The 12,619-nt window shown below is 46.9% G+C and overlaps 1 protein-coding gene across 1 annotated transcript in view; it reads right to left on the bottom strand.

The window, feature by feature from the left end:
- Window positions 1-3,200: 3,200 nt before the first annotated feature.
- The window catches only part of ALOXE3 (arachidonate lipoxygenase 3), a 19,931-nt gene continuing 10,512 nt past the window's right edge, over window positions 3,201-12,619 (bottom strand). The window contains exons 13-15 of the mRNA XM_010843055.1: window positions 8,793-8,893; window positions 8,059-8,229; window positions 3,201-3,380 (exon numbers count right to left, since the gene is read on the bottom strand). Coding sequence (XP_010841357.1) covers window positions 3,201-3,380; window positions 8,059-8,229; window positions 8,793-8,893 — 452 coding nt within the window. The remainder of the gene's footprint in view (window positions 3,381-8,058; window positions 8,230-8,792; window positions 8,894-12,619) is intronic.

Genomic DNA, 12,619 nt, shown 5'->3' with positions numbered 1-12,619 from the left:
TCCAATCCCAAAGAAAGGCAATGCCAAAGAATGCTCAAACTACTGCACAATTGCACTCATCTCACACGCTAGTAAAGTGATGCTTAAAATTCTCCAAGCCAGGCTTCAGCAATACGTGAACTGTGAACTTCCAGATGTTCAAGCCGGTTTTAGAAAAGGTGGAGGAACCAGAGATCAAATTGCCAACATCCGCTGGATCATGGAAAAAGCAAGAGAGTTCCAGAAAAACATCTATTTCTGCTTTTTTGACTATGCCAAAGCCTTTGACTGTGTGGATCACAATAAACTGTGGAAAATTCTTCAAGATATGGGAATACCAGACCGCTTGACCTGCCTTTGAGAAACCTATATGCAGGTCAGGAAGCGACAGTTAGAACTGGACATGGAACAACAGACTGGTGCCAAATAGGGAAAGGAGTACGTCAAGGCTGTGTATTGTCACCCTGCTTATTTAACTCATATGCAGAGTACATCATGAGAAAAGCTGGGCTGGATGAAGTGCAAGCTGGAATCAAGATTGCTGGGAGAAATATCAATAACCTCAGATATGCAGATGACACCACCCTTATGGCAGAAAGTGAAGAAGAACTAAAGAGCCTTTTGATGAAAGTGAAAAAGGAGAGTGAAAAAGTTGGCTTAAAGCTCAACATTCAGAAAACGAAGATCATGGCATCCGGTCCTGTCACTTTATGGCAAATAGATGGGGAACCAGTGGAAACAGTGGCTGACTTTATTTTTCTGGGCTCCAAAATCACAGCAGATGGTGATTGCAGCCATGAAATTAAAAAACGCTTGCTCCTTGGAAGGAAAGTTATGACCAACCTAGACAGCATATTCAAAAGCAGAGACATTACTTTGTCAACAAAGATCCATCTAGTCAAGGCTACAGTTTTTCCAATAGTCATGTATGGATGTGAGAGTTGGACTATAAAGAAAGCTGAACACCGAAGAATTGATGCTTTTGAACTGTGGTGTTGGAGAAGACTCTTGAGAGTCCCTTGGACTGCAAGGAGATCCAACCAGTCCATCCTAAAGGAGATCAGTCCTGGGTGTTCATTGGAAGGACTGATGTTGAAGCTGAAACTCCAATACTTTGGCCACTTGGTGGGAAGAGCTGACTCATTGGAAAAGACCCTGATGCTGGGAAAGATTGAGGGCAGGAGGAGAAGGGGATGACAGAGGATGAGATGGATGGATGGCGTCACCGACTCAATGGACATGGGTTTGGGTGGACTCCGGGAGTTGGTGATGGACAGGGAGGCCTGGCATGCTGCGGTTCATGGGGTCGCAAAAAGTCAGACACGACTGAGCGACTGAACTGAACTGAACTGAGAACAGAGGCAGAGAGGTCTCCAGGGCTTATGCCAACAATTAAATACTCCTGCCTGGAGATGACCCACATCACTTCTGCTCATCGCTTGTTGGTCAGAACTCAGCCATGACTCCACCCATGCACAAGAGCACCAGAGCTTGAGTCTTCCATGAGTTCAGAAGAGGAAACAGATCTCAGTGGCAATGCTGACAACCTGACACCCGGAAACTGGATTCTCAGGCTTTGCAAAATACCTTTTTTTTTTTTTTGTAAGAATGCAAGATTTATTCACATTAGAAAACCAGTATAACTCACTACATTAACTAAAGGAGAAAAAAATTATAGGCTATTTATGTATTTTATGAACTGTTTATTTTATATTGCAGTAACAGCCAGTTAACAATGTTGTGATAGTTTCAGGTACACAGCAAAATCTCTCAGCCATACCTAATACCTATGTTTTTTGTATCGACCCCTTGAGTCTAGCGGAGAAGGCAATGGCACCCCACTCAGTACTCTTGCCTGGAAAATCCCATGGACAGAGGAGCCTGGTAGGCTGCAGTCCCTGGGGTCGCTAAGCCCACTCCAGTGTTCTTGCCTGGAGAAACCCAGGGATGGGGGAGCCTGGTGGGCTTCCATCTATGGGGTCGCACAGAGTCAGACACGACCGAAGCAACTTAGCAGCAGCAGCAGCTTGAGTCTGGATACTCTTTCACCTCCTGAAGGATGACACACTCTGTCTGGGAGGTGAAGGAATGTAGGGCCTGGCTAGGTAATTGGTTGAGCTGGGAGGCTTCCTGTCTCCAGAGCAGCTATTCTAGGGACTCATTGTGGCTCCTTCTTTCTCTCATCTCTGAATACCCCACCTATCTACATACACACAGGTACAAAAAGAAAAATGAAATGGGAGCCAAATATACTGATTTTGGGGCTTCCCAGGAGTTGCTAGGGGTAAAGAACCAGCCTGCTAATGCAGGAAATGTAAGAAACATGGGTTCAATTCCTGGGTGGGGAGGATCTCCTGGAGGAGGGCATGGCAACCCACTAGTATTCTCTAGTATTGTTACTTAGAGAATCCCCATGAACAGAGGAGCCTGGCTGGCTACAGTTCATAGGGTTCCAAAGAGTCAGACACAACTGAAGAGACTTAGCATGCATACTAATTTTTATTGAAGTTTCTGGGCTTAAGGACAGAAAGTGGGTGGTGGATGATAGTTGGGATAGGAAAGAGTTGGAGAGAGACTATACACACACACACACACACACACACACACACACACTCAGGCCAGGAAGCTTGGCCCTGAGAACTACAGTTAGAGGTACAGGTAAACTGGGCTCTAATTCTAATCCTTCCCGTAAAGATGCAGGGGTCAAAGTGAACCACACGGCAGATCCAGAGCACATATCCTTCCTTGTCCAGTTTCCAGGTTCTTCCAAAAGAGTAAGTTGGATTGAATTGGTCCTAGGATGGGAGGAAGGTGGAAACAAAGAGGTGAAGTAGAAGAAAGAATTTAGGAATGAGAGAGGACTGGGAAGGCGGGCTCAGGATCCCAAGTTGGGCCTGATGAGAGGAGGTAGATTTTTCATAGAATATGGGGAATAGGCTAGGCTTTCACAGGAGGCTGCCCAAAGGAGGACAAGGGATGATGGAGATCCTTCCTTTCGAAGGGCCTGTTGTGCGTTTGACTTCAGTCAGCAGATTCTCATCGCGGACACTGCCGGACTGGTCCCTCCCAGCTTAGGGCCCAGTTCATGCGATGGTAGAGCCATCGTGGGTACAAAACGCGTCGAGAAAGTGCAGGCTGATCAAGAACAGAGGACAGAAGGGCCTGGAGGATCCTAAAAAGGTGGCCCTCCTCACGCTAGCGCTAGCGGTAAGAGGAGGGGGTTAAATGGAAACGCTGTTCTCAATGAGGGGAGGGTCCAGGTAGGCGTAGGGCAGCGCCAGGCCCCGGTTCCGCTCCTGGATGTCTCGCGAGATCTGAGCCAGGCGGTTCTGGAAGACAGCGATGCTCCGGCGCGGGGCCTCCTCTGTAAAGTGCTCGTCCGGGTAGGTGCCCAGGGGCCTCTGGGACAAAATTAGGTGTGGGGTCAGGATGATGTTCAGGGCCACAGTTGTCAACAAATGCAGTCAAGGTGGCTTCTAAAGGCAGGCGTCACCCAGCCACGGCCACTGTAAACGCAAACCCTTGAAACCCCGGAACCACCGTTCCAGCCACCTGCGCAGAGTAGCCCGCTGATCCCTAAAAAGGTCCCTTCCTGTGCCTGGGTCACTGTTCTATGAATGAAACATAACCATGTCTGTAACACTACTGAAATCAACATAAACGTCCCACCAGATATGCCCAAGAATACACAAAAGGCAACTCCTGAAGACAACCAGTTCTGAGGCGTCTCCCAGTCAGCCACCGTGCTTTCCAGCCTGCTGCTGCTGCTAAGTCGCTTCAGTCGTGTCCAACTCTGTGCGACCCCATTGACGGCAGCCCACCAGGCTTCCCCGTCCCTGGGATTCTCCAGGCAAGAACACTGGAGTGGGTTGCCATTTCCTTCTCCAATGCATGAAAGTGAAAAGTGAAAGTGAAGTCACTCAGTCGTGTCCGACTCTAGCGACCCCATGGACTGCAGCCTACCAGGCTCCTCCGTCCATGGGATTTTCTAGGCAAAAGTACTGGAGTGGGGTGCTATAGCCAACCTCTATTCAAAAATAGCGCAATGAACTGGTCAGTCCCACCCTGTAGCAGAACAGGACTGCCCCTCTGGGCTTGACCGCAGTACACCACTAGTTCACCATCAGGGTTCCTGGGGCCAGCCTCTTAACCAGCACACGCTGCTCACATAATAAAACTGTTGCCAACAATCCTGATGTTTAAAAAATTCTTTTCCTTGTTTTATTGCACCAACAGAGCCTCCTGAAACTGTTAAATCACAGCCTTGTTTTCTCCTCTCTGACTTTAATGACTTCTATTGTTTCAGCATAAGTCCAGTGTTTTCTTTTCTGAAATATCAAAACTCCATAAGGGAGTTTCATCTTATACTGAGTTTTTATTAGTAATGGCCATTCTGATTTATCAAACACTTTTTCAGCATGTATTGATTGAGATGATTACATGGTGTGTTTCTTTACTGATGTAATGATGGATATTGTTAGATTTCATCAGGCTGAACCAACCCTTCATTCCTAAGTTAAACTATACTTCATCATGATGAATTATTGTTTTACTATATACTATTGGCTTTCATTGGCTAATGATATATTTTTAAGATTGTTGTAGCTAAGTGGAATGAGTTTATAATTTTATTTTCTTAATTACAGTGGACATGTTGCAAGAGCTTTACATGGACCATCACAACAGGACAACAATCCGATAAGACAGGTACTTCATCATTCCCACTTTACAGATAAAGAAACAGGCTTAGAGAGGCCCGATTACATATCCAAGGTCACACAGGTGGGAAATGTGGATCTGGGACTAGAACCCTCTATCTGAGACTCACTTCTCTTTTCTTAAGAGCACTGCTCTTGCCAGGTGCTGGTATCAGGGTTACCAGTAAAATGATTTAGGAAGCTTCTACTTTTTTCTATACTTTCAAGCAGTGTGAATGACTTAGGAATTATTTGTTCCTTGAAAGTTTAATAGAATCTCCCTTTACAAGGAGAGGGATCAGATCTTTTACAACCCTTTTCATTTATGTATGGTTTTCACCTCTTCTGGTATTTTGCTTTTGTTTGTTTGCTTGGGGTTTTTTAAGTTTTCCTAAAAAAATTACTTATTTCATCTAGGTTTCCAAATTTGTTTGCATAAAACTGTAAGTAGTATTTTCTTCTAATTATTCCATTCTTCTCATACCTTTTCCATTCCTGATGTTGTACATTTATGTTAATTTTTTTCTTGATTTGAATCATCTCTGGTTTCTTTATTTTATTGGTCTTTTCAAAGAATCAGCTTTATGTCTTATTTACCAGATCAACATCTAATTTCTGAAACTATAGTGTCACTATTGATAAAGCAGAGCACAGAAATCTGAATGACTGGGTTCAATGCCTAATTACTAGTTGTGACCTTGGGCAAACTGCTTGGTGTCTCTGAACCTCAGTTTTCTGCCCTGTAAAATGGAGCTACCATTTATTGAACACTTATACGCCAGTCACTGTATTAAGCATATTAAATATAGCCCCTTACTTATATTTGTATTTTGAAATAGCGCACATAAGATTTAATGACTGACACATGATAGATCCTCAGGAAGTGATAGGTGCTGTATATTATTGTTGTTATCCTTATGACTTTCCGGGTTAGGCGTCCCACTGGCTTATGAGAAAGGGAACTCTCCACCCTCATCCTCTTGTGTACTCTTCCCTTTCCAGTGTGATTTTGTGACTTATAATAAGAAAAATATATTTGGTTTTGTGTTTCTGGCACAGAGCTCTTAATACCCTTATAACTGCATAGTGATAGAGTGTTAAGGGTGTCTTTTGTTATTCATAATAAGCCCTTTTCAACCCCACCTGAGCTTCTGTTAACCAGGTGACTTCTGGAAATTCCCTGGGGTTGGAGGCTGGTTGCCAGAGGGATCAACCTTGTGATTAGGTTAGAACTTGCAGTCTCACCCCCCAGTCTCTGGAGAAGGGGGAGGAACTGAAGGTTGAATTAATCCCCAGTGGCCAATAATTTAATCAATCATGCCTAGGTAATGAAGCCTCCATAAAAATCCCTCATGTACGAGTTTGGAGAGCTTCCAGATTGACACCCGTGTGGAGGTGCTGGGACAGGGCCCAGAGAGGCATGGGAACTCCACGCCCTTTCCCACACTCCTTGCTCTCTGGAGTGCCTCCATCTGGTCATTGCTGAGTTGTGTCATTTTAGCATGAGCCAGTCATCTAGTAAGTAAATATTTTCCTGAGCTCTGTGAGCTGTTCCCAGCAAATGATCAAAACTGAGGAGGGGTTGGTCAGAAACTCAGATGATAAGCTGGACTTGCAGTTGTCACGTGAAGGGGGTGAGGAGGGTGGAGTGGAGGAGCAGTCTTGTGGGACTGAGTCCTTCACCTGTGGGATCTGACACCTCTCCAGGTGGACAGTGTCAGAATTGAGCTCAATTAGAGGACAATTGTTAGATTTCATCACGGGCTTCCCTGGTGATGATGGGTCAGACCCACATTGACACCCATGTGGAGGTGCTGGGAGAATCTGCCTACAATGCGGGAGACCTGGGTTGGGAAGATCCCCTGGAGAAGGGAATGGCAACCCACTCCAGTATTCTTGCCTGGAGAATCCCCATGGACAAAGGAGCCTGGCAGGCTACAATACATGGGGTCACAAAGAGTCAGACACGACTGAGCAACTAACACAGAGGACACCCAACTGATGTTGAAGAACTGCTTGCTATGGGAACCACCCCCACACATTTGGTGGCTGGAAATATTGAGAGAGAGTATTGAGAGTAGTAATGTAGTGTTCTGTGAGTAGACAAAAAAAAACCACAAAAACCAGTGTTTTTCCTTTGCAATGACTGAAATGAATGTCTCCAAATCCTTGGGAAGTGAGACCAAAGAGGATTAGCATCGGGGGACGAGTTCTTGCATTCCCAGGCGATGAGATGATAAGTTGAATCTTGTTAGGGAGATAAAATATTTGTGCCAAATGGAGTCAAGCGTGAGAAATGAGGATATCACAGCAGAGAGCTTGGGGACAAGACCAGGAGGGCAGAGGCATGACTGATGACCCAATGTGTAAATGGAGATAATGGTAATTGGTGATTCAAGGGCTGCTCCCCTGGCCTGGCCTAACTAATAGCCTCCTTGCTGTCGGTCCTGCCTCCAAAATTACCCTTCCCATCCATCTGCATAGCCATAGAAGCGCCCTTGCAAAAACACAAATTCAGCCATGTCACCCCAGGCTTAAACCCTTCAATGGTTCCCGTTTGTCTTTTGAACAAATAATTGCAGCCAAACTGGGCTGTTTATGCTCTTGCAAATGTACCAACAGACTCTCACCTTCACTTTGCCTCACTTGGTAGAGTCCTTCCCTCTGTTTAGAAACTAACCCTGCCCCTCTTTTGTCTGCCCTACACCTCCCTGTCCGAAAGGTTTCATCTTAGATGTCACTTCCTCCAAGACGTCTTTCCAGGTTTGCCTGGACTTCGTCAGGTTCCATGAGGCCCCATCCTTACCTCTTGTCACTGGGCTGTAAGCTTACGTACAACATCAAGGTTCATATCTGCGCACCAGTATCTGGCACTTGGCAGGTGCTCAAGAAGTATGGACTGAATGGAGGAATTCATGAATAATTCCTATGACACTGTGGTGCCCTTTTCCTTTCCCTGTGTGTCTCCTCAAGTAGACCATAGGATTCTTGCAGGCAGAAAGTTCTCACTCAGAGTTATGTTCCCAGTGCCCAGCACTGTGTTGACACATGGGAGGGATCCGACAAATGTCTGGGTGAATGGATGAGTGACTGATGGGTGAGTAAGTGGTTGGATGGACGGATGGACAGATAGGTGGATAGACTGGTTAAACTGGTGAATTAGATGGAAGTTGTGACCCAGCCACTAAACTGGTATTTGCTTCAGTGTGTCTCTGGGGCCCAACTATCATTTCCTGAAGAAACTGAAGAACTCAAGGCAACTCAGCATAAATGCCAGATGTTGGCTCCCAAACTCGCTTGGACAGCTACCACCACCTCCACTATCCAGGCCCTGCAAATTCCCCCCAAACCCAGACATCCCACCACCACCACCACCACTCACCTGATCCTTGGGCTCTTGGCTGACCAACCAGAAGAGGAGAATATTATTACAAGTGGTATTCACTTCCGGGAGGGTGTCCAGGTAACTCTTCAGGGTGGTGGTCCCCTTGGTCTGCGGTGGGGGCTGCCTCATGGATGACGGGGCATTGGGCATCCAGGCCCCAAAGTCATGCTGTGGAGAGCCCCCCGCAACCCAACTGAGTCAGTTGGCCAAAAAAGAAGGACCATCTCCCTCCTCAACATCCCTGTTCCTGCCCCTACCATCCTAGATCTTGCAGTTGGGAAATAAGGGGGTTGTTAAAAGGGAAGTGAGGAAGAGGGTGACTCAGGGTGGGTCACCCCTTGTTATCCCCCTACCCAGCGTTCCAGGACTGGGTTGTGTGAGTCACCCAGGAGGGAGGAGGACCCAGAGTAAAGAGGTCACCGAGAAATGAGCCTTGGGCTGGCCTGCTACTCCACCTGGCCACATCCTGTCCACAACAGGAGCCCCTCAGTTACTCCCTCCACAACCCAACTTGAGTCATCATTACGAGCTTGGACCAAGCTCTACTCCAGTCATCATTCAGCCCCAGTGCTGCCCTTCACCCAGTCGCCACTCCAACCCCAGCCCTATCCATAAACCCATCACAGCCTTGACCCTCGCATGCTCTCAGCCCGAACTCTGGCCTCACATCCACTGCTGAGGCTAATCTTATGTGGCCCAGTGTCCCCCAGGCCCGGCCTCTGCAGCCTCACCTGCCCACTGTTGACAGCGGCATGTTGGGCAGAGCAGTTGAAGATGATTGCAGTGAGGAATTTTACCAGCTGTCCCTGGGTGCACAACTGGCGTGGGAAGCCTAAGAGTGAGGGGAAGGGAAGAGGGTGTGGATGGAAGGGACCAGATTCCTGAGGGAAGCTCAGGACTGGGGCTCGCTGCAGGAGGAAAGAGAGCAATGCAGACTAAACATGTGGCTGCCACTGTCTTTAGACTAGTATTGGGAGTGGGCTGAGGTTAAGGATAGGGGCTTCCCAGGTAGCTCAGTGGTCAAGAATCCTCCTGCCAATGCATTAGATGAGGGTTTGGTCCCTGAGTCAGGAAGATCCCATGGAGGAGGAAATGGCCACCCACTCCAGTATTCTTGCCTGAAAAAATCCTATGGACAGAGGAGCCTGGTGGGCTACAGTCCATGGGGTCGCAAACAGTTGAAAACAACTTAGCGACTGATCATCACACCAGGTTACGGATGGTCATCACCATGGTGTGGTCTCTGAACCGGGGGACTGGGATAGGACTAGAAAAAGCTGAGCCAGCAGAGGTCATAACAGACGAGCCAGGTTCAAGGGAACAGCACTTCTGTCTGCAGCTCGTTTTAGTACATAATGATAGAATTCTACCCAATTCACCAAGATTTGCCTGAGCACCCAGGAGCAGATCATCTCATCTGCTGTTGGGTTTAGTGGCAGAGACAGATGGTCAGAGAGGGTGCTGCTTATAAGCCCACAGTGATGGAAGCAGAGGAAGGTTTAAGGCCAGGGCTCGGCCCTTTGAGGAGATGGCAGGTTCAGCAATGGGGCTGGGTAGTTAGAGGAGGCTTTCCTGGAGGAAGAGAAGGGGCCTCCCTGGGTAGAATAATGGGGTGAGCTTCAAATGGAAAAAAAGAAGAGAAAGGTATTTTCAGGCTCAGCCCTTGGTCTTCTTTTCTGTGATGTCATTGGTCTCATCCAAGACTGTGGCCTTCACCACCTCTCACTGGCTGATGATTCCCAAGTTCACATCGCCCCTGCATGCTGGACTTGATAGTGGGTATAAATCTGCAGCTGCTAGCTGACACCTCTGCCTGAGTGTCTATGAGGCGTCTCAGACCTGACACCCGCCAGACCTCAAGCTTGACTCCCTACCCTGCACATTACTGAAACCTGTCCCCTGTGGCCACCAGTGGGCCCACTTCAGCGCTCTCCATTCAGTTGCTTCAGCCAAAATCTGTGCACTCGCTCCCCCTTTTATCTCACACTGCACAAGTCAGCAAAGTCTTGCAGAAGCCATCCTCATGCCATCACCTCCAGTCTCCACACCATCCCTTCTCCATCGTCTCACCCCTGGATGAATCTGACTGCTTCCACCCTTGCCTCTGACAGTTTGTTCTCCACATAACAGCCAGATTGAGTGATCCTTCAGAATTGTAAATCTAGTTATACCACCCCTACCTAAAATGCATTGAGGGCTTCCCACCTCACTTACCTCACCATGGCCCTACTTAAACTGGTTCTTATTCTTTCTCTGACTTCATTCCCTTCCCTACTTTTCTCCTTCTCACCTACTCTACTTAGCTACACAGGTCTGCTGATTTCTTAAACCTGCCTGCACATTCCCACCTGAGGTCTCTGCACTGACTCCACCTCTGTCCTTACACTCTTGCCCTAGTTATCCACAGAACTAGCTCTCCCTTCCTTCAGTCTGTAGCAGACAGCACCTCCTAAAAGAGGCCTTCCCTGACCTCCTAACTGAAGTAATCTCCCTACCTTGACCTGCTGTATCCCGATGCTGTTTTGTTCTTCTTTTTAACCACTTGACATATTTGCTAGTTTATTATCCATATCTCCCCACGAGAATGTTAAGCTTCTTGAAGGCCAGGATTTTTGCCTGTCATGTTCACTGCCAAACCCCAGCACCTAAAACAATACTTAATAAATATTAACAGTATTTAATAAATATTACTGGTTGAATGAAGTGAATGCACGAGAGGATAGGAAGCCAGAGTGGTCAGGCACAGAATCAGAAGCAAGGTGAGGGGACAGGGAGGGGACTTGATTGGATGTGAGGTTACAGCACTTTGCCAGGAAGGGTGGTTTCTAGGGACTATTTCAGAGGATTACTGGGGCGGTGGCCCTGCAGAATTGGCGGCGGGCGAGTAGAGGCTGGGAGGGGTGGGATAGGTTGAGAGGCAGCTGCCACGTTGCAGGAGTAGTGAGAGGACTAAGACTAGGTGGTGGCAGTGGGAAATGATGGGGACAATAGCACCAGCTACTTAACTGGATTTAGGGAGAGAGGAAGACATCAGGGAACAGCAGTCAAGATGGCACCAAGGTTTGGAGTCAGGATGACAGGAAAGAGGCTGCAACAGAGCAGATGGGGACGCTTGAAGGAAGGACTAGGTATCTGTCTGCCTGGGAGTGTGTGGGAATTTTCCAAATGTGCTGTTCATGGAGGATAGAATAAAAAAGCAAAGTCAGACGACATATGGGAATTCTTCTGTAGCGCATAATATTTTTTCCCTTTGAAATGTGGAAGCCAGAGGCATGCTGAGGTTAATGAACGAATGTGTTTTACCTGAAAACATGAGTGTAGTATAAGTGTGTGCCAGTTGGAAGAGATGTTTGTCAATCTGAAGAATGTCCTGATGTGTTAAATCAGAGACAAGTTGAATAAAGAAAGACAAGACAGTTGATCCCACTCTGTGTGTTGAATAGGAAACAGATAACCCTGAAGAGAAAAACAGCTGCCCCTGGAGGAGAAGCAGTCAGGATCAGGATGCTCCCTGATTAACAGTAGAGTTGCAAAGCACAGGGAGGGGCTGCCCTTCAGAAGATCCAAAAGAGGTCTGGCTGTCACCACCTTAACCCAGAAATCACGCTTGGCGTCACTAATAGTGAGATAGCCTGACATCGCACGCCTCCCAGTATGATGCAATGTGGAGAACACAACATCACTGGAGAACATTCTTGCCCCAGACATTTAACCTTTAGATACTACTTCCGGTTGACAAACAACACAGTGTGTAGAGGAATAACAACGTGGGGAAGCAATTAGATAAATTCGGAAGACAAGACATTCTGCAGAACAATTTAGCCTTTCCATAGCCCTTGTCAGACATTTATGTGATTTTAAAAAGGGTGGAGGGGGGCTGTCCTAAAGTAAAAGAGACTTTAGAGTCAAAATGAACACATATGTCATTTGGTCCTTGACTGGCTCCAGAATCAATAGGACCAACTGAAGGAGAATGGGACAAGTAAGAGGGTAACGTTGGAGATTAATTGTCAATTTTGTTAAACGTGATGCCAGCATTGTGATTGTGTAGGAAAGTGTTGTGGGTTGTTTTTTTTTTGAGATGCATATTAATTAGAGGTAAAATGTGAAATATGTGTAAATAAACAACAGCAACAACTTAATCAAATATGGCAAGATGTTAGGAACTGTATCTAGGTGGTGGGTAAACTGCATCTAGGTGGGTAAAAGTAGAGTATCATACTCTCTACTTTTCTATATGTTCAAACTTTTGTTTGGAAAAAAAAAAGCTAGAACTTCCCTAGTGGTCCAATGGTTAAGACTCCACACTTCCAATGCAGAGGGTACAGTTTCAATCCCTGACGAAGGAAATAAGATTCCCAAGGGACTAGGCCAAAAAAAAAAAAAAAAAATGCTTTGGAGCCCACTACAGGTAGGACTACAACAGCTGTTCATTCTGTTTCCTGGTGACCTGAGACCATGCCTCCTCCTCAGGTTTCCCCAGGCAGGAGTTGCTCTGGGTGGCCACCAGAAGTGCTAAGTCAGCTAAAAGTTGCATTCCCCGCCGCCCCCTCCCCAC

The sequence above is a fragment of the Bison bison genome, unplaced genomic scaffold (genome assembly GCF_000754665.1).
Source record: "Bison bison bison isolate TAMUID 2011002044 unplaced genomic scaffold, Bison_UMD1.0 scf7180017864180, whole genome shotgun sequence".
In the NCBI taxonomy this organism is placed as follows: Eukaryota; Metazoa; Chordata; class Mammalia; order Artiodactyla; family Bovidae; genus Bison; species Bison bison.
Note: the sequence above shows the minus strand (reverse complement) of the source record. Positions and strands in the feature narration are given on the sequence as shown.